General features: G+C 40.1%; 1 protein-coding gene across 2 annotated transcripts in view; it reads left to right on the top strand.

The window, feature by feature from the left end:
- The window catches only part of LOC140201248 (echinoderm microtubule-associated protein-like 4), a 259,599-nt gene that overhangs the window by 208,833 nt on the left and 25,903 nt on the right, over nt 1-24,863 (top strand). For both annotated transcript variants that reach the window (XM_072265023.1, XM_072265022.1), the window contains 2 exons: nt 2,099-2,187; nt 16,740-16,837. In XM_072265023.1, coding sequence (XP_072121124.1) covers nt 2,099-2,187; nt 16,740-16,837 — 187 coding nt within the window. The remainder of the gene's footprint in view (nt 1-2,098; nt 2,188-16,739; nt 16,838-24,863) is intronic.

The raw sequence follows: 24,863 nt of genomic DNA, 5'->3' as shown, positions 1-24,863 counted from the left end.
TGGAAGTTATGGAGAATGATGTGTTTGATGCAGAGGGTGATGTGGTGATGGGTGAGGTCAACCATCTACTCTGGTTCATAACATTTTAATGATCTGTCTCAGTGGATCTCTGTCATCATTTGTGAAATAGTGTGTTACTCCTTTTTTGGCAATGGATGTAGTGTCAATTGTTAGACCAAGTCTCCTGTTACGTATTTCCCAATCTTTGATCTGTTCTTGTTGCTACATTATTTATTTGACCAGTGCAGTTGAACTTATAGTCAATTGTGACCTCCAGCCCACCTCTCCATGAGATGTTATTGGTGAAGGTTTCAGCAATGATGCTGCCATTGAACATCAAGGGAAAATGGTTAAACTTTCTATTTAGCAATATTGCATGAAATTGGGTGGTGCAGATGTTATTTTCCACATTATCCCAAGCTGAACCAAGTTGAGCTAAATTGGGCACAGTTTGTTTCATTATCTGAGGAATTATGAATGGAAATGTTGTTCATTCATCAGCTAACGTTGCCATTTCTGACATGACATCTGGGAAGACACTGAAGGCTGGTTTTAATGAAGGGTCCCATTCAAAGCCACTGGCATTAATTATTGATACACAGCCAATTGTGTTTGCTAAAAAGATGTTATTGTATGCTCTGTTCAAAATAGACTGATTAATAAACCTAACATGGTTATTATTAGTTGTGGGATGAGTTGCAGAAATTAATCTTAAATGCGCACAAGATTCAAAACGTTTTACAATAGGATAGTTTTCCTATTTCAATCTCTATAAAAATTAAAATCTCCTATTAAATCCACATTTTCTTTGTTGCTTGTGTGTGTAATCTCTGCATTTTGGGGCTTATACACACTTGAAACATTTTCAATTTTTAAAAAATTCTACTCATAAGCTCACCATTGCTTGCTTTTCTTCTAATGTAACCCCTCTTATAGTTGAAATGGTGTCATCATTCAGTGACTGCTCCTCTCTCCCATTGTACTTATAGTTCCTGGGTCCTGAATATTTTGCAGCTGCATTTCACTAACACTTTCATGTTGAATGCCTTTAATTTATTCCTTTAGAGACTGCGCATTTGTGGCTTTTAATTTTTGATGTTTCCAAGGTGCCTAACTATTACTCTGCCTTTCTTCCTCTTGCTTTTAGAAATAGCACTTGTACTGTTAGCTCCTCTTAGCTCCTAATAGTCTCCAAACAATATTGCTTACTTGCTCTTTCTTTTGTATTGGTCCGAACAAGAACCCTACTATTTGGGTCATCTCTCCACAATCGTTTCAAGCTGTTTCTTGGTGACAGTGATTAGGCGATATATTATTTCACAATCACAACTCCTCATGCAAAAGATTATTTATGAATATCTGAAGTGTTCAATCCCTTACAACTAACATGTTCTTCCACCTCTACTTCTGGAACAGTATCACCACTCTCACTTCTTTACTTAGAAGTGGAGTCACACCAACTCGCTATTAATGCTGCATTTTTCAAAGTAGTGATCAAGGCCCGGGTAAACTGCCTAAATACTCTTTCATCTCCTATGAGTTGGAGTGCCTTCAATTTTCACCTCAGTTTAGTGGTTTTGATGTTTGCCCGGAGCAGTCTTGCAAGCTATTGGGAAATGTTTCTAGGCATTCAGTTTTCAGACACTGCTTTTATTCTTTCTTTTTCAAATAAAGATTGTGAATTTCACCATCAAAGCCAAGAAAAGCAGTCAAATCTGTGACATTAATGCAGGCCATCTCACTGATTGCACTGAGAAAGTAAAGCATGTCAGAAATGGGCTTTCACATAGCTATCCTGTTTGGTTAATCAGTCACTTTTGCCATTGTACTGAAATGTGCATTGAATACATAAAACAACTTATATTCACAATTAAAGTTACACATTTTTCTACTCCTTTAGACCAAACCTATGTAATGCTAATGAACTTTAGCACAGTGTCACTAAATCTAGGGGAAAATTGCATTAATAAGGAAATGCTTTAGACATTTAATAAACTGAAAAAACATTGATATAGATGTGATGATTGTAAGTGATCTACCCGGAGTAAAAGCTTTAGTTTTTAACTCAGTTTATTTTTTTTGTGTGTGTGTGTGATAGGTGGTTTGTTCTAGACGCTGAGACAAAAGACCTAGTTTCAATACACACAGATGGAAATGAGCAACTATCAGTGATGCGGTATTCTCCAGGTAACTTGTTTTCATTCCCTTCATCGTAGAACATCATTAAAAGTGCATTGCTGCAAACACTGTGACAAATGCAATTTGTGATGAGTCCAGTCCTGATGCAGTCTTGACCTAAAAGATTGCCTCCACGGATGCTGAGTTCTCCAGCATTTTGCTTTTGCAGTTTGTATATTGGTCAGAAGGCCCCAGTTATAGCCCCTTTTTTTCCAGGCATTATAGATGATCAGCACTGATTTGGTTCTTGTAAATTTTCTTTTTTAAAAGAACTCATCTCAGCTCCTTATCTCAACTGACAGGTCATTTACAGGTAAGTATTTGACCAGGTCTTAGCAGGTAGATAATTACAAAACAGGATCCTTTTTCAAGATGAAAGTAAAATTGACAGGCTCTGCCTTGCCTCAAATTCTTGCAATTTTTAAAAAAATATTGGCATGGTTAAAAAAAAACGCTTGCAGGCTAAATTGAATTTTTTTGGATGTTAACCAAGGTAGGATGGATTCTATGTATAAATGTGCTATTTTTAAATAATCTTTTAATGGAATTTTACATATTCCCAATATTTAAGGTACAATTGGCTTTGGCTTTCTTAAAAGTATAAATGGCTGTGTCACAGTGGGCCATACCTCATAGTCTGCTACTTTGTGACCTGTTTTGCTGTATGGTTTGACAAACCCGTGTCACCCTTGCCAAACACCAAGTGGAGCCCAGCAGTCCAGCTCACTGAACCCTGTGTTGTGCAGATATCATTGGCACTGGTGGAAGCTACGTAAATGTTCTTTGTACGTATTGATGACTTACTTCTGTTAATTTCACAAGTAAAATATTAATATTTTTGGCCTGCATCATTTTTAGTGGTGGTTTGAGGCCACATGTCACTCAGTCATCCACAAATGTGACACCCAAGTAGGGCAAGCAATACAGGAAAACTCCCCCAGGGGTCACTGGATAATTCTGAGCAAGAGAGAAAATGAAAAGCATTTAGACTCTGATACTAGAGCCAAACTTCATACATTAGTACTGAACATATCTCTTCAGTGGTGAGAACGGAGCTGTCAGAAAGTCGGTGATATCTGCAGCACACATATTACTCCTTTGTGCTCATCCCTCACTACCCTATCATCCTAGATGGAACATAGAAACTCCCTGTTCATTTCTGAGTTATCATTACCGAATGGACCTCCAGCCATACAGCATTTAAGTGGAGCCAGATATGATGCTGCTTCCAAGTGCCACAGGTCTTGGAAGCAGCATCATAACAGTGCAATGAGAGTCTTTTTTGAATGCCAGTCAATAATTCAGTTTCCAGTGGATTAGTACCCTGCAGCATTTTTTAAAATAAATTCTAGCCCTTATAATGAAGATTATAATTCCTAAGAACAATGTATGAGAATTATATCTTCAAACCGTCAAAATTAAAAGTGAGACAAGGCATCTTCTGCACTTACTAACAAGTCATAAGGAAGCATCTTTTAGCATGTTAGCTTGTTTTTTTGAAGCAAGTTTCGTGCACAGTAAACACCGTTAAGGCCATACAGGCCATCCCTGGGTTATAACAGTCTGACTTCTAGACACCTACTTAACAAATGAAGTCCCATAATGGGAAATTCATAAGTTTCACATGCATATACACATTCTTTTCTACAAATAGCAGACCTAGCTTCTTCACTCCACCTTTAGTAATTGTTATTTTTTTATCAGTGTTAGGTGCCTTTGATGCCATTCATCATGATATGGTGGAAATATGGCGACCATATCAAATGATTTTGCGTATTTTCTGCATTATAGACAAATCAATTTATGGACGTCTGTATTTACTTACAATACTTAAAACCACATAACAACTTGATACCATTCTATTGGGAGGAACTTAATTTTGCTAATCTTTAATACATGCCTGGCTAAGAACCAGTTAAATTTATTCAACTGCAGAAGGAGGCTAAGTAGTGAACTCTGTTGGCTAGCCCCAGGGTAGTAATTAACTACCTTTTTGTTGCATCATGTCTAATCTTAGATGAAGCTGCTTCAGTAGAATTTATTGACAATTTAATTCATTATAGCTTTTCAACACAACATAGGTGTGAGTGTTGCTGTGGGGCCCCATAAGTCTGCTTTATTCACTGGTGGAAAATGGGATTGGGGGCTTGTCGTATCAGTTCAGCAACAGCACTGCAACCTGTCAAATGTTTAGTCTAGATGAAGATCAGAACTGAAATCTGCTGGAAACATTTATTACTGTAGTTTCTCCCACTGGAAACAGTGTTTAAAAAGTTTGAAGATGAGTTGCTGGCTTTTGGTTGATTTGGTGTATGGTTATAAACATTTGTTTTCTTTAAGATTAGGTGCAACTTCCTTGAGATGTTTTTGAAAGAGATGTTTCTTAATATTACTGCGCTAATTTAATATTTTTATGTGCATTACCAATGGTTTGTTACAACACTAGGGAGTGTGGTTAGAATGGTAAATTTTCAGTGGTAAACTAATACTAACCTGATTGAGCATTGCGAATTTTATTTGTCTGTTGGTCATGTCCCAGCTAGAGAAAATAACTTTTAAATCTGAAATTTGCAATCTGTGATTTGTATGTTAATGCTTTAAATGATAATGTAAACATTTTTTAATTACCATTTTGTTAATCAGAGGAAATTTGTGTGAAAGATTTTCCTTTGGTGACCAGTGTCTAAAGTGGCTGCTGATAATGTTTATCTTCCCTGGCCATGTGTATGACTTGACAGCCTATGCCTGGCCTATACAATTGAAAACCACACTACCCCTTTCCCCCACCACCACTGAGAGAAATGCAAGTTTCTTTCTGTATCTAAAGGACAGCAGGAAGTCAAAGCCTTCCTATCAGAGTTGGTAATGATTCTGGGTATTATGGTATTGCCCTTTTAATTTAAGCAGTACAAGCTTAACAGTTGTGGGCACTTGAGGATCTCAGTCCTCAAGATTGAATAGGAAAGAGAAAGATTGAATAGGAGAATGAGGAAGATTTGATAGAAGTTTATAAAATTGATGGGTATGGATAGGGTAAATGCAAGCAGGCTTTTTCCACTTTTCTAGATCTAGAGGTCATAGTTTTAAGAATGAAAGGTGGAATATTTAAGGCAGTAGTTCCCAAAGTGGGTAACGTTGCCTCCCTGGGGATTATGGGAGTTTCTAAGGGGGTAATAAAGATAAAGTGGGCAAGGGGAGCAGCTGAGAGATTACAAGCTTAGTCATTACTTACTATAAGCATTTGATCGTCAGTGTCTCATAATTGATTACAATGATCATGTAATCACTTCATCACTGTTCTGTTAGCCAATTGCTTGAATCACATTAAACTTGTTGAAGTGCAATGTGATACTTATGTATCTGGCATGTCATGAGAAATCTGGACTGAAGAAATTGTCTGTGATTATTACCATTCACTACTGTAACACAGTGCTAGCTACTATGATGCTCTTAATCACGCAGTAACACAGTTACTGTGTGTCATGCAATGGGGTAAAGTTCAGAATTTGCCCTTTTAAATGACCTTCATTCTTCTAGGCCATGGCCCAACCAAGATATCGCTGCCCTACTTTATGTACTTTCAGGCAGAGAGTCAGGTTTTGCCTGAGCTATGATGATGTTAAACTTTACCCTTTATTGATCACAGCGTTAGAGGTTGTACTTGGACAGTAGGCAATTAACTGTGGTTGTTACTCTATAACAAAACTGGCAAAAGCAGGACAAACAAAGAAGTGCAGACAGTACAGTTGGAATATCTGAAATATGGATTTATACCAGCACAAAGCAACTAACAGTACCCAATGTGTCTGTTGTGTAAGTTTTTTTTCAAATGAGGCAATGAAACCATCTAGAATCCTTGAACATTTAAAGAGAGTGCACTCTGATAAAGCAAACAAGAACTTGGCTTATCTTCGGAAATGGAAAACACTTCAAAACATGTTTGCTAGCACTTCTCAACAAAATAGTGATGGTTTACATGCTTCATACAACACTTCATTGCTCATTGCTAAATAGGGAAAGCCCCATTCATTTGGAGAAAAACTGATTCTTCCAGCAGTAAGGGAGGTCTGAGTATGGTTTTGCAAAAGTCACCAGAGCAAATAATTAAAGCAATTCCACTCAGCGACAACTCCGTTCAAAGACGAATAGATGAAATGTCTGAGAATGTGGAAGACACATGGTAAAACATATTTGGGACAATAGAATTTGCTCTATAGTTGGATGAGTCAACTTTGCAGGCAATGAATCTTTGCTTCTTGGTTCATAAAATATTAAAGCATGGTTTAAGACTTGTTATTTGCTTGAGAACTAGAAACAGATACAAAGGGGGAATCAATATTTCAGGTTGAGCAATTTTCAAAGAGAGTGATATTGTGCTCACCAATATTCTTGCTTGTGCAAAAGATGGGGCACCTTCAATAACAGGATGCCACTGTGGGGTTATTATTTTCTTTAAAAATGCTGTACCTAACATATTTACCACTCACTGTGTAATTCACATGCAACATCTTGCTGCAAAAAATCCTAAGTGTTCAGCTACACAAGTCATTAAATACTATTATCACAGTCTTATCAAGTCCCGTGGTCTCAATTTTCAAATATTACAAGTGTTTTGTATTAAGAATGATGAACAGTTCGAATGCTTAATTTCCAACACTCAAAAGGACGATATCTGAGATGCTGTTATGTGCTTTTGAAACAGTGATAAAGTTCTTTGAAGACTCGAATGCTCTATTCAGTAATCAACTCAAGAATACTAGGCATGATATTGCTTATTGGTCAGAATTATTCATAAAGCTTAATGAATCAATCTTCAATTTTAAGGAAATTACGTGAATCTTATTAAGTCAATTCAGTCATCTCCACATTTCTGTCCAAGTTAACCCCATTTAAGTGCACCATTGCTCATCGCAATCTTTTCCAATTTCTGATCCCTTCTGAATTGGAAAAAGAAGAAAGAATACCAGATGATAATCTTCAAATATACTGTGCCAATCTTGGTGCACTGCAGAAAGAAATGTCAGAGAGATTTCAGGACCTTTTCTTGATCCAAATTCCAGATTGGGTAGTAAGTCCATTCCTGAACACTTGTAATGAGGAATGAAGGAGAAAGATGGGGAAAGAACTGATCTCACTACAAAATGACTGAGCTGAAGCCAAGGTTCAAAAAAATCATATCAAGAAAGGTTACAGAAAGAAATCTCTGAAAGCCGTTCTTTTTACTTACCATGGGAATTCTCCAGGGTTATTTTGGTAGCAGTATACGTTCCGCCTCAGGCCAATGTCAGCCAGGCTTTAGATGATCTGAACAATGGGAGCAACATGCACAAAACCGCGCACCCTAATGCCTTCACCATCGTTTTGGAAGATTTTAACGAGGCCAGTCTGAAAAAATCACCAAGCCATTACCATCAACAGATCACTTGCAATACCAGAGGAAACAACACACTGCACCATTGTTACACCACCATCCAGAATGCCTACTGTGCTATTCCACACCCTCACTTCGGGAAGTCTGATCACCTGGCTGTACTTCTACTCCCTGAGTATAGGCAGAGACTAAAGACTGCAGCACCAGTAGTGAGGACCAAGAAGGTATGGACAAGGGAAGCACAGGAGCACCTACAGGACTGCTTTGAATCGGTGGACTGGACTGTATTCAGTGATTCATCTTTGAACCTGGATGAATATGCTGCTTTGTTACCGACTTCATTAAAATCTGTGTGGATGATTGTGTGCCTACAAAGACATGCTTTACACTCCCAAGCCAAAAGCCGTGGATGAACCAGAAGGTACATCGTCTGCTGAAGGCTAAATCTGTGGCATTCAAGTCTGGTGATCCAGGCCTGTACCAGCAAACCAGGTATGATTTGCAGAGGGCTATTTCAAGGGTGAAGAGACAATTTCGAATGAGGTTGGAGGCGACATCGGATGCACAGCAACTCTGGCAGGGTCTGCAAGACATTACTTCCTACAAAATGAAACCCAATAACATGAATGGCAGCGATGCTTCACTACTGGATGAACTCAATGCCTTCTATGCACACTTTGAAAGGCAGAACACAACTACAGCTGTGAAGATCCCTGTTGCACCTGATGATCCTGTGATCTCTGTCTCAGAGGCCAATGTTAGGCTGTCTTTAAAGAGAGTGAACCCTCGCAAGGCGGAAGGTCCAGATGGAATACCTGGTAAGGCTCTGAAAACCTGTGCCAACTAACTAGCGGAGGTATTCAGGAACATTTTCAACCTCTCACTGCTACGGAAGTTCCCACTTGCTTTAAAAAGGCAACAATTATACCAGTGCCTAAGAAGAATAACATGAGCTGCCTAAATGACAATCGCTCAGTAGCATTCACATCGACAGTGACGAAATGCTTTGAGAGGTTGGTCATGACTAGACTGAGCTCCTGCCTCAGCAGGGATCTGGACCCATTGCAATTTGCCTATCGCCACAATAGGTCAACGACAGACGCCATCTCAATGGCTCTCCACACGGCTTCAGACCACCTGGACAACACAAACACCTATGTCAGGATGCTGTTCATCGACTATAACTCAGCATTTAATACCATCATTCGCACAATCCTGATTGAGAAGTTGCAGAACCTGGGCTTCTGTACCTCCCTTTGCAAATGGATGCTCGACTTCCTAACCAGAAGACTATAATCTGCAGATTGGTGATGACCTATCCTCCTTGCTGACGATCAACACTGGCACACCTCAGGGGTGTGTACCTTGCCCACTGCTCCACTCTCTATACAGCCAGCTAGATCATGGTCGATGCTCTGCTGGAGGGCCGAAGAAGCGCTATAAGGATCAGATGAAGAATGCTTTAAGGAAGTGCAAGATCAGACCCGAGGACCTGGAGGAGGTTGCTGCTGACCGTACCACTTGGCGACAGCTGTGTAGCGATGGGGTTTGTATTCTGGAGATGGAAAGGACAACCAGAAGACAGCAGAAGAGAGCCAGGAGAAATGCAGCCATGGTTGTCACCACTACCACATATACATGTCCCACCTGCAATAGAGCTTGTGGGTCCAGGATGGGACTGTATAGTCATCAAAGGTCTCACCATTAAAGGAGTGGACGTCATCATCTGATTTCGATGGACTACCGAAGAGGAAGACGACTCTCTATATACACATGACTGTGTGGCTAGGCACACCTCAAATACCATCTATAAATTTGCTGATGATACAACCATCGTTGGTAGAATCTCAGGTAGTGACGAGAGGGCGTACAGGAGTGAGATATACCAACTAGTGGAGTGGTGCCGCAGCAACAACCTGGCACTCAACGTCAGTAAGACGAAAGAGCTAATTGTGGACTTCAGGAAGGGTAAGACAAAGGTACACATACCAATCCTCACAGAGGGACCAGAAGTGGAGAGAGTGAGCAGTTTCAAGTTCCTGGGTGTCAAGATCTCAGAGGATTTAACCTAGTCCCAACATACAGATGTAGTTATAAAGAAGGCAAGTCAGCAGCTATATTTCATTAAGAGCTTGAAGAGATTTGACATGTCAACAAATACACTCAAAAACTTCTATAGATGTACTGTGGAGAGCATTCTGACAGGCTGCATCACTGTCTGGTATTGGGGGCGGGGGGCCTACTGCACAGGACTGAAAGAAGCTGCAAAGGGTTGTAAATCTAGTCAGCTCCATCTTGGGTACTAGCCTACAAAGTACCCAGGACATCTTCAGGGAGCGACATCTCAGAAAGGCAGCGTCCGTTATTAAGGACCTCCAGCACCCAGAGCATGCCCTTTTCTCACTGTTACCATCAAGTAGGAGGTACAGAAGCCTGAAGGCACACACTCAGCGATTCAGGAACAGCTTCTTCCCCTCTGCCATCCGATTCCTAAATGGACATTGAACCCTTGGACACTACCTCACTTTTTTTTAACATACACAGTAGTGATTTTTTCACGTTTTTTAATCTATTCAATATGTATACTATAATTGATTTATTTTTTATTGTTAATTTTGTTTTATTAATTATTTTATTGTCTTTTCTATATTATGTATTACGTTGAAGTGCTGCTGATAAGTTAACAAATTTCATGTCACGTGCTGGTGGTAATAAGCCTGATTCTGATTCTGAAAGCTGAACTCGATCAACTTCTTTCAAAGCAATGAAAACGAATGCAAATTACTGGGTATGGGGATCTGAGACTCCAGAGTGACATTTAGCCTAATGTTGAGAAGCTGATATCACTGCATCAAACCCATCCATCTCATTGAATGGTGAAACAGCAATTAAGCAGAGAATACTTGGATGACTAATGTACACTGCAAAATAGTTGATGAAAACTGTTTTACTGTAATTAAAGAAATAATTTTATTTGTAACTTTAAATCGACCTGAATTTTTTTTTGCCATTACTTTGAATTTACAGATCCTATTTTCTTTCACTGCATTGTAAATCAAAATCCTTTATCATTTTTATGTAATGTCTGGAAAAGGAGAGGGGAGTACTGGGGATGTGGTCTGAGAGCTGAGAGGACAGTAACCCAGAACCACTGGTTTAAGAGGAGCTTCTTCAGCCAGGGGGTGGTGTGTGCATGATGCGTGGAACAAGCTACTAGTGGAGGTGATGGATGCGGATTTGATTGTGATATTTAAGAAAAATTTGGATAAGCCCATGGATGGGAGTGATATGGAGGACCATGGCCAAGGTGTGAGTTGATGGAACTAGGCAGAATACCAGTTTTGCATGGATTAGAAGAGCCCAACTATCTGTTTCTGTGCTGTAGTGCTCTACAATTTTAGTTCTGACAAACACAAAAACTCATTATATGGATAGAAGTGATTCCGAGGACTTATCAGAATATGTTTTTCCTTGTCTTTCTATTCTAATACAGTTATAAGATCCTAAGAATCCTTCGAACAGATACCAATGTAACCCAAAGTCATCTGGTGACTTTTTTCAAAATAACCATTTTGTTAAAGACATTCCTTTCAGCTTCACACATTTTAATTCCACGTCCCATTCCCATTCCGAGTTGTCAATCCATGGCCTCCTCTACTGTCGAGATGAAACCATACTTAGGTTGAAGGAACAACACCTTATATTCCATCTCGGTAGCCTCCAACCTGATGGCATCAACATTGATTTTTCTAACTTCCATTAACGCCCCTCCTCCCCTTCTTACCCCCATCCCTAATTTATTATTATTATTATTTTTTTCTCTCTTTCCCTCTCACAATAATTCCTTGTCTGTTCTCTGTCTTCCTCTGGTGCTCCCCTCCCCCTTTCTTTCTTCCAAGGCCTTCTGTCCCATGATACTCCCCTTTTTCCAGCCTTGTCTCCCTTTTGCCAATTAACTTCCCAACTTTTGGCTTCATCCCTCTCCCTCCTGTCTTCTCCTATCATTTCAGATCTCCCCCTCCCCCTCCCCCTCCCACTTTCAAATCTCTTACTATCTCTTTTTTTCCGTTAGTCCTGACGAAGGGTCTCAACCCGAAACATTGACTGTACCTCTTCCTATAGATGCTGCCTGGCCTGCTGCGTTCCACCAGCGTTTTGTGTGTGTGTGTGTGTGTGTGTGTGTGTTGCTTGAGTTTCCAGCATCTGCAGATTTTCTCACGTTTTCCCTTCAGCTATGGATTGTATGAAAATCTCTGTGAAATATTTTGTCAAAAATAAAGACCATTTCACAGCATATAGACTAGAACTCAAACAGTGAAGTGAATATAAATTGAAAAAAAATTCTAGAGCAAAATCAAGTGGCAACAAGAAATCCAGAAGAAGTGCCAGGAATAATTAATTTTCAACCTGTATTGGGAAAAAAACTTGCATTCTAGAGAGTCTGTAAAAGTGTGATACTCCAACTTAATTTTCTTTCGTTAACAACTGTCAGTGCTGGGGTGGAAAGTGAGAGTGGTTATCCTTTAATGCCTGCTCTGTTTTCCACTGTCATTTCCAGTGTTCAGAAACTCTTGCTCACTTTGGATTGTTACATTATGCAAAGCGACACTAAATCTGCAACTTCTATTACAACCCCTGCTCCTTATTCTATCTGTTAGCTTTGACCGTGGTTTGCTGGGAGACTATGGACCATCAGCAGAGTTCAGTGAGAGGACCTGCCAGGTTATGAATACTGAGCACCAGTTCCATCTGATTACTGGAAAGGGAAAAGATTAATTTTAGCAACTGGATCATCAGAATTCTGGATCTGTTTAGCCATTTACCTGGTTTCCCAAAGTTTAAAGTACTCTAACTTTCTAGGGCTAATACAGCTAGCTTGTTCAGTAACTATAATAATCAGAAGTTCCTTGGAATTTGTTTTCAAACTCTTTTCAGGTTTGCTGTACTATAAATTCATATGGATAGGACAGAAGTTTCTTTTTGCCTACCATCTCTATTGCCATCTAACAGAGAATTTGGTGTTGTGGTGTTCCATCACTGATTCTTAGACTTGAACTTCTTTAATTTGAGGAACAGAAAACAACTGTGCTTGAAAGTTGGTACAAAGGATATGTCAGGGGTAAGTTTTTTACGCAGAGAGTGCATGGAATGGGCTGCCGGCAATGGTGGTAGAGGCAGATACGATAGGGTCTTTTAACAGACTCCTGGACAGGTACATGCGGCTTAGAAAAATAAAGGGCTATGGGTAACTCTAGGTAATTTCTAAGGTAAGGACATGTTCAGCACAGCTTTGTGGGCTGAAGGGCCTGTATTGTGCTGTAGGCTTTCTATGTTTCTATAATGGAAATGCTCGCAGGTCGGACAGCATTACTGAAAAGGAAAACGAGTGTGTTTCAGATCGATGACATTCTTTAGAAATCCTGACAGTATTTATAACAGTTTTTATTTGGAGACTCTGCTATATTTTACTTTGATCTGTCTTGTGTGACTTTTCTGTTAACAATGTACTTGCTCATCTTTGAAAGGCATCTTACTCAGAGGTTGTAAGTATTGGTCTCCTCATATTTCATAGCCGTCCCTATCCTTTTAATTTGACAGTAATTTATTCATTTCTGTTGCTATTTTGTTCCCTGAACCATCCAAATCTCCACGTGTGTGGTTGAGCTGATCATGTTTGGTTTCAACAGCTTAGCTACTTACTCCTAACTATTTTGTTGCAGGTAATAGAAGTTCCAAAAAATTAAAAGTTGTGGCAACCATTAAGAAATTTTTGGCTATCTTTTGGGACACATTTTGTTGATCTTCCTGGAGCTATCAGGCATTGCATCATGGATTATTACGCCCTCACACTCTCCAACCTACAGTGCAAGCTGTTTGCAAATTCTTTAACATGAGTTCCATCTGTGGATCATTTCGGCTTAATCTCTGGTGACCACACCACAGTTTGATGTCCTTCCAGCATCCTTCTTACAACTGGAACAAAGGGCTTCAGATCTCCAAGCTGTTTACCCAGGAGGCATCCTGGTCTTTTATTAACAACACCTTTAATTAACGAGACAATTGCTGCTGCTCACTTATGGTCTGTACATACTGAAGTGCACCCACACTGGCTACTTTCCCCATTGTTTCTGACTAGTTACCGTGAATTGCTGCTTGGGCATGATAGATCGTTAACAACTGTGAACTTTGTGAAGACTTGCCAGAGTTGAAGAGCTTGCCTTTATTTGGACTGTACTGAGAGGAGTAGAAAGGGTTGCAAACAATTTTCTAAAGAGAACAGTACACATGTTGCTCCAGAAGGAGATTTAGATGTTGACAGCTAGGAATTTACAATTGCTTGTCATTGCTGTGGAACTAGCAGTTGCTTCTGGTGTCCATATGTGTACAGTAAACTTGCTATAGTTTATTTATTGATAACATCTTTTAACATCCATCCATGTGCATTCCTTTCATTTATTTTCTCATTGCAAATGTATAAGAAAAAACTTTCTAGAACTTGGACGTTTTTACTTCCAGATTTGTTTTCTGTCAGAATTTTTCAATCTGCTTGGCTGTGCACTTTCAGGACAACACTTTCTGAGTGCCATGTACCTCTCACAAAATGTCTGACTGCAATTCCCAGTAAGAAAGATGAATCTATCAAATCCAAGTTATTTATTGTCATATGGGCGCAATGAAAAACTTATTTGTAGTAGCATCACAGGCACATTGTATCATACAAGCAGTATTCAGAAGAGAAAAAAATTAAGCAGTTTTTACAAGGAAGAAAACCATATGAACAAAAGAAAAGGGTGTATATTAGTACAAAGAGATCTAAATTGTCTTAGTGTTGCTAAATTCTAGTGATTAGTGTTTTGCTGGTTGGTTCAAGCACCAAATGGTTGAAGTGAAGTAGTTGTTCTTGAATCTGGTGGTGTGGGACTTCAGACCAGTATCTCCTGGCTGCTGGTATCTGCAAGAAGGTGGCATGGCCCAGATGGTGGGATCTTTGTTGATGAATGTTGTCTTCCTGAAACAGGACTCAGATTATTAAATGCTTCCTAAGCACCTTATGCTAAGGAGCTCACCGATGCTGAGTTCCTTCAAGGTCAAGAACATATGCTATTTCCATGCCGCAACCTTATTATCCACTGCCAAGAAGGCCCACCAGCACCTTTACTTCCTGAGAAAGCAAAAGAAATTTGGCCTGTCCCCTAAAACTCTCACAAATTTTTATAGATGCACCGTAGAAAGCATTCTTCTAGAGTGCATCACAACCTGGTATGGAAGTTGTCCTGTCCAAGACCGGAAGAAGCTGCAGGAGATCGTGAACACAGCTCAGCACATCACACAAACCAATCTTCTGTCCTTGGACTCACTTTACACTGCACGCTGTCGGAGCAGTGCTGCAGGACAATCAAGGACATGACCCACCCAGCTAACACACTTTTTTGTACCTCTTCCCTCCGGGAGAAGGCTCAGGAACTTGAAGACTCATTTGGCCAGATTTGGGAACAGCTTCTTTCCAACTGTGATAAGACTGCTGAACGGATCCTGACCCAGATCTGGGCCATACCCTCCAAATATCCGGACCTGCCTCTCGGCTTTTTTTGCACTACCTTACTTTCCTTTTTCTATTTTCTATTTATGATTTATAATTTAAATTTTTTAATATTTACTATCGATTTGTACTCCAGGGAGCGCAAAGCGCAGAATCAAATATCGCTGTGATGATTGTACGTTCTAGTATCAATTGTTTGGCAACAATAAAAGTATAAAGTATTATGAGACCATTCTTTCTGACATTTAATGCAATGAATGTATAATTTAAAAAAAAATGTTTTCTGATTGGAATATGCTGTATCGTTCCTTTTTATAAGATAATTGGATATCTCAGATTTTGGGAAAGTTCTGTTTTAGCAGTTCCGATAGCTACTTTGTGTTCTATTTGTTTTTTTTTAAAGTGCAAACCATTCCAGTCATCAATTCATTGTCCAAAATAAGCATAATAAGAGGTGAATCCATCTAGAAATTACCCTGTTTACATTATGTTTCTGGATGCAAAAACCCTTCTCAGGTGAAAACTGTGATGGTAAATTTAGTCTCACAAATTTCAGGGATTTTATTTTCTTGTGAGGAGAAACAGCTGACGGGATATTCCAGTTTGAAGGTTGGTCACAGCTGCTTGTACTCTTCACTAATTGCAATAGGGATCGACCTTTTACAACCTTATGGATATTAGTAAACTAGTCTCACATTTAAACACAGTGTTAGGCAGATGAAAATGGAGATGACGGAAGTGTTTAATGTGAGTAGACTCTTGAAATGGATGGATAAACATTACTCCTTTTTTCTTGCACAAGATACATGAGGATTTGTATTAAATATAAGTTGCTAAATATCCACAAAAAATATCTTTCGAGGTCTTTTACCTATCTATCCCAGAGAGGTCTTCCTCTTCTACTAACCTTGTTACAGCTTCATGAAACCGAATGTTGTGTATGAAATTTAAAGATAATGCAGACCTTTAGCTACTCCAGAGACATTGCATTTTTGTCTACACCCCCATCCACTCCAGTATTCTCTTTGGAGATCCCGCCTCATCTCACATCTTTCTAATGTCTGAAGCTTAGTGAGCTTCTTCAAATGAAGTTAACCTCATGAGTGGGCATTTCCTCTTAATAAAAGGCAGGCATGAATTGTCACGTCAGTTGTGTTTGGCCTTAGATAATGCAAACTTTTCAGCTACTCCAGAAACATTGCATTATTGACTGAACCCCCATCCCAATATCCTCTTTGGATATCCCACCTCACCTCATATCCATCTGATGACATTAGTGAGCATCTTCAAATGAAGTTAACCTCAGAGATTATACCTAGGTCATCTTCCTTGACAGAGGTAGGCATGAATGGTCCCAAGTCAGTGGTGTTCAGCCCTGGTTGGGTAATTAATTTTTCTGTTGCATATGTAGGATCAATTACATTTCTCTTGTTAATATCAAAGCAATGTTGCAGACTTTAAAAAAAACTTTTCTTTTGAATTGTATTATTGCAAGCTCGAAAGTGCGGAATGATAATAAGAAAAATGTTTCTTTTATTTTTTTATATTCCTACTGACTGCTGTTTGGCTTCCTAGAAAATTTGATACATTGAGAATGCATATTTATCATTTGCTAATGGATGTATAATTAAATGCTATTTTTCTTTACAGATGGTAATTACTTGGCAGTTGGGTCACATGACAATTTTGTTTACATTTACACGGTAGCAGAAAATGGCAGAAAATACAGCAGGCAAGGAAAATGTACTGTAAGTGACTAAATTATTTAATCTACAGGAATGTTACTGACTTCCAGTTGATTTGTACACATTCAAAAGTATGCACTGTCAGTACCCTGATCTTTAATCTGCTTTAATTTCGTATCCACGTCATTTTTCCAGATGACTGCTTGATACAGGATGCCAAATGTAACCTTTAGTTTTGAGAGTTGAGAAAGTGATTGCCTGTCTTCCAATCCTGTGCATTATTACAGTTGTTATACACAATAGCTTAGATTATACTGTTCTTTAGGTGGCATATCCATGAGAACAGGCAACTAAACAGCATTGTGCCGGCCAGCATAATCCCTATTTAGCACCCTGCATAGGGCAGTGAGGAAGTATGTAACATGCTGGCAATGTGGCTCTGGTGCACCTGCAGAGTTCCAAGGCAGAGTTCAGCTACGCTGCTTGAAAGGGGTCACTAACCTGGATGAAAAAGCTAAATAGTCTCTATTTTTCATTACTCTAAATCAAGAGAACATTAATATTATTCATATTGGATGATATTGCTTTAAGGAAATTAATTACTTAATTTTCAACTGCTTTTAATATCTCCTGCTAATGAGAATACTCGGGGACCTGCTTGTGACACTGATCTTCCTCTCAGTCATCTCCTGTTCTGCTTCATTTCACCCTGGAGTGCTGTCCTTGTACTTCTGGTGTGTGGGACATCTCTATCCATCTCCGCTTCATCCTTTAGGATACTTGCATCCATATCTATGGATCTGGGATTGGTTCACCTCCCAGCTGAATTTCCCTACTAACGTTCTATCATTTGACATGTGCATCTTTTCAGCATCAACTAAATGCTGTGTGACATCTATAAGACTTATTGTTTGTATTTTGGAAGACTTACAACTGTCAAATCAGAGTCAAAAGTTAAGTCAAGCTAACAAAAGCATTAAAATTCCGCAGATATTTCTGCATAGACATTATGGAAATCTTCAGTCACGTGTGATTTTTATTATCCTCCCACATTTTATGATGATAATGTTGACTTTACAAATTCCAAAACTGGTTTTACCGAAAGGTAAAATATTGACTGTGGTAATATAGTACAATACATTGTGTTATGGTATTATTTGACTTTGGTTATTGTGATACAAGTGAAATATGATGGAGTAATAACTGAAAATTGATTTTCATTGTTTTGTCAGTGGAGAGGAACTGGCATCAGTACAACTAAATTATAGCCTGCAGAGAGTATATACAGACATGCAAGGTTGCACAACTATCCAGAGCCAGGCTGCATATTTTGGATGACTAATCACCAGCAGAGAGTACAGTACAAGCAATTAAGCATGAAATAACATGCAGAATAGGGAATGTGGCTATGTTGCACAGCTATTGTGAGCATCTGAAATAGAACTATCCTGTACACGGAGGAGAGTATATTTGTGATATGGATTGGAAAATCATTTCTATAAGCAGTATCCATTGAAGAAGACAGCATAGTGTATGACGTGGTCAAGATGAGCTGTGCAGGAGCAGTCACATCCTATACTACTTAAAGTGATACCAACCAATATTATTATGTTACAGCCGTCTCTAGTGGCCTCTTGAAAGACAGCTGATTAGGTTCTCAGTGCCTGATACAACTGGGACTGACATCAACAGCATATGTTTTGCCTATCTGTACATTGAAATTGTATCCAGATTTCAACAGCTAGCATATGCTATTGATTTATAGATTTTTGGGGGGGGGGGGGGTGGTGTGCTGGGATGTCATCAACAGTCGTGCTTGAAAATTAAATTGAAAATGAAATTTGCAATTTTAAGTTATCCACTCTTTCAATAGCTTTCCTGCTTTGCTTGCACAAAAACGTGTGACCTGGAGTTAAAAATTGTCCCTATACAAGTTGAAGATGGCCTGGTTCATCCATTCATTTTCAGAGTTATTCCAGAATTTAGTTCAGTCTTTTGGTTGAAAAAGAAGCTTTCCTGTAGATTTCATGAGTGTAGAGTTATAGTCCGTCATGCCCCAGTCATTTTCAACTTAGAATTGTGTTCTAATTTTATCTTCCCACATAACGCAGTAGAGTAATACTATGAATCACTCATCTCAGATTCAAAGTTAATTTTAACTAGGAACTCCATGATTTTAAACACGACTCCTTCAGAGCTGCAATCTACTGGTTTAACTTTAAAGTTCATTGCTCAACTCAGTTTGTAGATTGCTGCTCCATGTTGATCAGGCGTGCTCAAGTTCGAGGCCATGTGTAAGTTTATTGTCATCCGACTGTACAAGTCTTGGGCACCTCTAGAGTTTTCATATAAATTTTGCTTTGGATGTTTATTTTTTGTCTTCTACATTAGTGTATCAGTAGGAAAGAGCAAATTTTAGATTTCTAAACATTCCTTTAACAAATAGTTAAGTAATATTAAGTAACAGGCCACTTTTCAAATAGAAGTGATTACTTTGTAGTGTACAGCCTGGTGTATGATTTAAACAAAGATGACAACAGTTGCTAATGATCAATGACATAATGAGAAGAATGAACTAAACTGATTAACTGAAACAAAAAAAGTGTAGAGGGAATCAAACTGGGTGAAGGACAACTGAGCTAAAAGGTGAGAGTGTGATAGATGTGACAGTTTAACCTTCAAATCATCAATTCTTACACCATGGCAAGATTGAGCACAGCAACAAGACACAAAGTGGTCATTCTGCATCAGCAAGGTCTCTCCCAAGCAGAAATTTTGCAGCAGACAGGAGTTTCAGGATGTGCTGACCAAGCTCTTCTGAAGAAGCACAAAAAACCAGACAAGGTTGAGGACCAGAAATGGTGATCAGTGGAGTCCCACAGACAGTTATGCAGGCCGAGTTATTGGATATATTTAAGACGGAGATTGATAGGTTCTTGATTAGTCAGAGTGTTAAAGGTTACGGGGAGAAGGCAGGAGAATGGGGTTGAGAGGAATAATAAATCAACCATGATGAAAGGGCAGAACAGACTTGATGGGCCGAATGGCCGAATTCTGCTCCTATGTTGTATGGTCAGCAATGCTTCAGGCCCTTCATCTACAACACTCATGGCAAATGTCATAAATAGAAAGGAGGGAGACCCCTGTGATCCTCCCGAGTCTTGTGGTCCAATGCCTTGTAGCTTTTGTCTGATTGCATCATTGTGTGGTACAAGGCACTATTGGTGGTTTTCCTGTTAGAAATTGTTAGAATGCGGTCAGAGAGCTTTGAATGCTTCAATCTCCTCAAGGTGTAGCTGCTCCTATATCTTCTAAGCACACAGCCAACGGTTTAAGATGGCACTACTGAAGATGGGTGACAACTTACTGGCGGTTCATAAAGCAAGAAATACAACTAAATGCTTTACTAATAACACTTTTACTCTGGAGATTTGTGGAAAATGATCGCCGCATACAATAAAGGTGAGGCTGATTTGAGGGTTGGGGGTGTGGGAGAGGTGCAAAGTTGGAGCAAGGTCGAGGCATATTTGAGGAAAAGTGGTCAGAGCAAGTTCGAGGCATGTTCAAGGAGAACTGGTCAAAGTGAGGTGGAGTCATGGTTGTGACAGAGTCAGGCATGCAAAGCAGCGAAAAGTCGGAGAGGAGGACATTCAGAGCCTGTCCATCTAAATCGAAAGCGAGGTTTGATCGATCTCATGGCCGGGACGATTTGGAAAGGTCGGGTACGGGCCAGAATCTGACAGTGGGGTCCAGGCCCAGAGCGTATCGATGTAACAGGGCCCGAGACCTAAAGCGAGGGACGGCCTGATGTTTGGGTGATTTAAATGCTGGTATGAGTGGAGTGAAAGGGCAGGGTGTTGAGACCAGAGGCGAGGGTTGGGCTGTTTCTGCTCGCTGCCCTGCGACATTCCTCCGCTGTGCTCGGTGCTGAGGCTGTGGCCTGCTCCGGATGCTCTGGGCTTCATGTCTGTAGACTTGCACTCGCTCTGAATGTCTATAGACTATGCTTTCACTCTGAACATCTGTAGACTGCACTCTTGCTCTGAACGTCTGTGGACCCACACTCGGTCTGATCGTCCGTGGACGCGCACTCGCTCTGATCGTCTGTAGACCCGCACTCACTCTGAATGCTGTTGCTTGCTTTCACTTTTTGCACGATTTGGTTTTTTTTCCCCTCTGCACATTAGGGGTTTATTGGTTGTTTTTCAATGGGATCTTTCGGGTTTCTTGTTTTGTGGCTGCCTGTAAGGAGATAAATCTCAATGTCTTATAATTTATACATACTTTGATAAAAGATGTCCTTTGAACTTCGAACTTTTCTTGACTAATGAGGAGGTGTTGTGGGTCCAGGTTAGATCATCCATTAGCTGCGCACCAAGGAACTCAGTGCGCTTCACTCTCTCCACAGCAGAGTCATAAATGTGCAATAGAGAGTGGTTGGCCTTCGTCGTCTTGAAGTCCACCATCATCTCTTTAGTCTTTCTACGTTGAGACTCGTGTTGCTGTTCTCACACCATTTGACAGCTTCTTTACCACCTTGCTGTATACCGACTCATCATTGTTCCTGATGAAGCAAACTACTGTTGTATCATCAGCAAACTTGATGCGGTTTGAGTCAGATCGGGCAGTGTAGTCGTGAGTCAGCAGTGGGCTGAGGATACTGCTCTTAGGGCACCAGTGCTCAGTGTGATGGAAGTTGAGTTGTTGCTGCCAACTCGGACTGACCCCAACCTTTCTGTCAAGAAGTCTACGATCCAGTTACAGAGAAGGGTGTTGAGTCCCAACAAGGACAGTTTACCCACCACCCTGTCAAGGATGATGTGTTAAACGCTGAGCTGAAGTCAATGAATAACATCATTGTGGGTTTGTAGGCTTTTATTTTTGGAAACTCTGATTTTTGTTTGTATATCTAATAGATTTTGCAGATTTAACGCAGATTTCTCATCAGTAAAACCCAATAAATAAGAATTGATTCTTTGCATTTTTATCATCCAACAGTGTGATTAATTGCAAAGGTTTAAACTCTGCCTCTTAATCCAAGAGCCCACACTTGTCCAAAAGCTCAGTTTTCATTGAAAGAGCTTTTATACAGTTGCCTGATGTCTGGCAAAATGGCAGTAAGCTGCTTGTGTTGGTATTAGAACATATAATTCATGGAACTTTTCTTTAGCAAAAACTTTAAAACATATAAGATTATCTGTGAAGTCTGAGGTTACCAATAGTTCTGGAGTAATTCATACTTAAAGTTCACAAGTTGATATCTGTGAAAACTTACCGCAGGTAAGTATTGTTAACGTGCTGAGTTTCACTTATCAATAAATCACAATTAACTTTTACAAGTAATGTGTAGACCTTTGTTACCGAATATGGTAGTTGCATAAGTCATTTCGCTGAGCTTGTGATTGACACCAAAGAGAAAAGTGGGAATGATATACAGATGACATTCAAAGTAAAGCTAGCAGGTTAAATTTGTTTCTGGCAATGTTAGCAAGCAAGGAATAATCCCCTCCCTCTGCTCATTAGGATCTGCTGACTGTGCAGCTATACTTGTGAGCAGTGGTGTTCCGCAGGAATCAGTATTGTGACGTCTTTGTGATAGGTGTGTGTGTATTCAATGACAATGTCAAGACCCACCTGCGGAAGTGCCACATCAACCTGAATGGATGGAAGAAATCAGCACAGAATAGGGAAAATTGGAGAAGGACTGTCCTTGAGAATACCTCCACCGTGCTGCTGAGTCCAAGCGGCTTCACTGTAAGGAGAGAGTGGCAAAGGCCCAACCAGCTATGTCCACCACCACTTCAATGACCTACAGCTGTCAACACTGCAATAGGACTTGTGGATCACGGATTGGCCTCTTCGGTCATCTTAAGACCCGCAAGTGACTAGATCAACCACCAGGAGAAGAATCATACTCGACTACGAATGATCGCTGATGATGATGTGTATATGTATGAATGTATGTGTGTGTGATTTGGATGAAACTGTAGATGGGTGGGTTAGTTCATTTGCAGACAGCACAAGAACTGGTGGAGATGTGGAGAATGAAGAAGTTGTCAACAGGACATAGATCAGTTACAGATATGAGTGGAGAAATGGGAAATGGCCTTCAATGTAAGTAAGTGTTGTCAGTATAAGATGCTGCACTTTGGGAGGTCAAATGTTAGAGGAAAGTTAATGCAAGGACAAAATGGTTCAGAACAGAGTAGATGGGCCAATTGCCTGTTTCTGTGATGTACTTTTCTATGATTCTGATACTTAACAGAGGAATTTTGGTGTCTTCGTCCATATCACCCTAAAACTGGGCAATGCAGGTAGGTAGGTAGGTACTAAAGAAGGCATATGGCATACTTGTCTTCATTGGTCAGGGCACTGAAAAGGAGAGTAAGAAAGTTACACTGTTACTACATACAGTACCTATAAAAAGTATTCACCCGGCTTGGAAGTCTTCATGTTTCACAACATTTAATCATAGTGGATTTAATTTGGCTTTTTTGACACTGATCAACAGCCAATTGGTTTTAGAAATCACGTAATTAGTTAAATGGAGATCTGTTTTTGGAGACCTGTGTTCGGAGACCTGTGTTCGATCAAGGTGTTTCAGTTGATAGTAATAAAAATACACTTGTATCCTGAAGGCCCAACTGCTGGTGAGTCAGTATCCTGGCAAAAACTACACCATGAAGACAAAGGAACACTCCAAGCAACTGCACAAAAAGGTTATTGAAAAGCACAAGTCTGGAGATGGATGCAAGATCACTTCCAAGTCACTGAAAATCCCTTGGAATACCACTAAATCAATCATCAAGAAATGAAAAGATACGGCACAGCTGTAAATCTGCTTAGAGCAGGCCGCCGTTAAAAACTGAGTGATCGTACAAGAAGGGAACTAGTGTACTAGTGTGGGAGGCCACTAAGAGACCTATGACAACTCCGGAGGAGTTGCAAGCTTCAGTGGCTGAGATGCGAGAGAATGCGGCTACAGTTGTTGCCAAGGTGCTGCACCAGTCTCAGTTTTATGGGAGAATGGCAAAGAGAAAGCCACTGTTGGGGACGAAAACTCACATGAAATCTTGGGTAGGGTTTGCCAGAAGGCATGTGGCAGACTGAATTCAGCTGGAAGAAGGTTCTATGGTCTGATGAAACCAAAATTGAGCTTATTGGCCATCAGACTAAATGTTATATATTTTTTTGGATTATGAGGATGTGCAGTCCTCTTTTATTGTCATTTAGTAATGCATGCATTAAGAAATGATACAATGTTTCTCCAGACTGATATCACAGAAACACAAGACAAACCGACTAAAAAAACTGACAAAAACCACAAATTATAACATATAGTTACAACAGTGCAAAGCAATACTGTAATTTGATAAAGAACAGATCATGTGCACGGCAAAAAGTCTCAAAGTCTCTCGAAAGTCCCATCATCTCACGCAGATGGTGAACCTCCAGCGCCACAAACTTGCCGATGGAGCATCCTGGAAGCATCCGACCACAGTACGACTCCGTCCAAAAACTCTGAGCCTCCGACCAGCTCTCCGGCACCAAGCACCATCTCTGCCGACTGCTTTGACCCCGGCCCCGGCAATAGGCAAAACTGAGGATTTGGGGCCTTCCCCTCTGGAGATTCTCGATCGCACAGTAGCAGCGGCAGCAGAGCGGGCATTTCAGAAGTTTCTCCAGGTGTTCCTCCGTGCTTCTCACGGCTGCCTCCATCAAATCAGGATTGTGCACGGCATCCTAGTTAACTCCTACGATATCACTCGGAACGGTCGCGCCACCATCTTCTCCTCCCTCCTCCATAAGCCAAACACCACACAACATCAAAACACACCATGCCTACCATGAAGCATGGTAGTGGCTGCAACATGCTGTGGGAATGCTTCACTGCAGCAGGCCCTGGAAGGTTGTGAAGATAGATGGTAAATGAATGCGACAAAATACAGGGAAATCCTGGAGGAAAACCTAATGCAGTCTAAGAGAACTATGACTTAGAGAAGATTTGTTTTCTAGCAAGACAATGTCCTCAAGTATAAAGCCAAAGCTACACAGGAATAGGTTAAAAACAACAAAGTTAGTGTCCTGG

The sequence above is a fragment of the Mobula birostris genome, chromosome 8 (genome assembly GCF_030028105.1).
Source record: "Mobula birostris isolate sMobBir1 chromosome 8, sMobBir1.hap1, whole genome shotgun sequence".
NCBI lineage: Eukaryota > Metazoa > Chordata > Chondrichthyes > Myliobatiformes > Myliobatidae > Mobula > Mobula birostris.
This window is presented reverse-complemented; position numbering and strand designations above follow the sequence as displayed.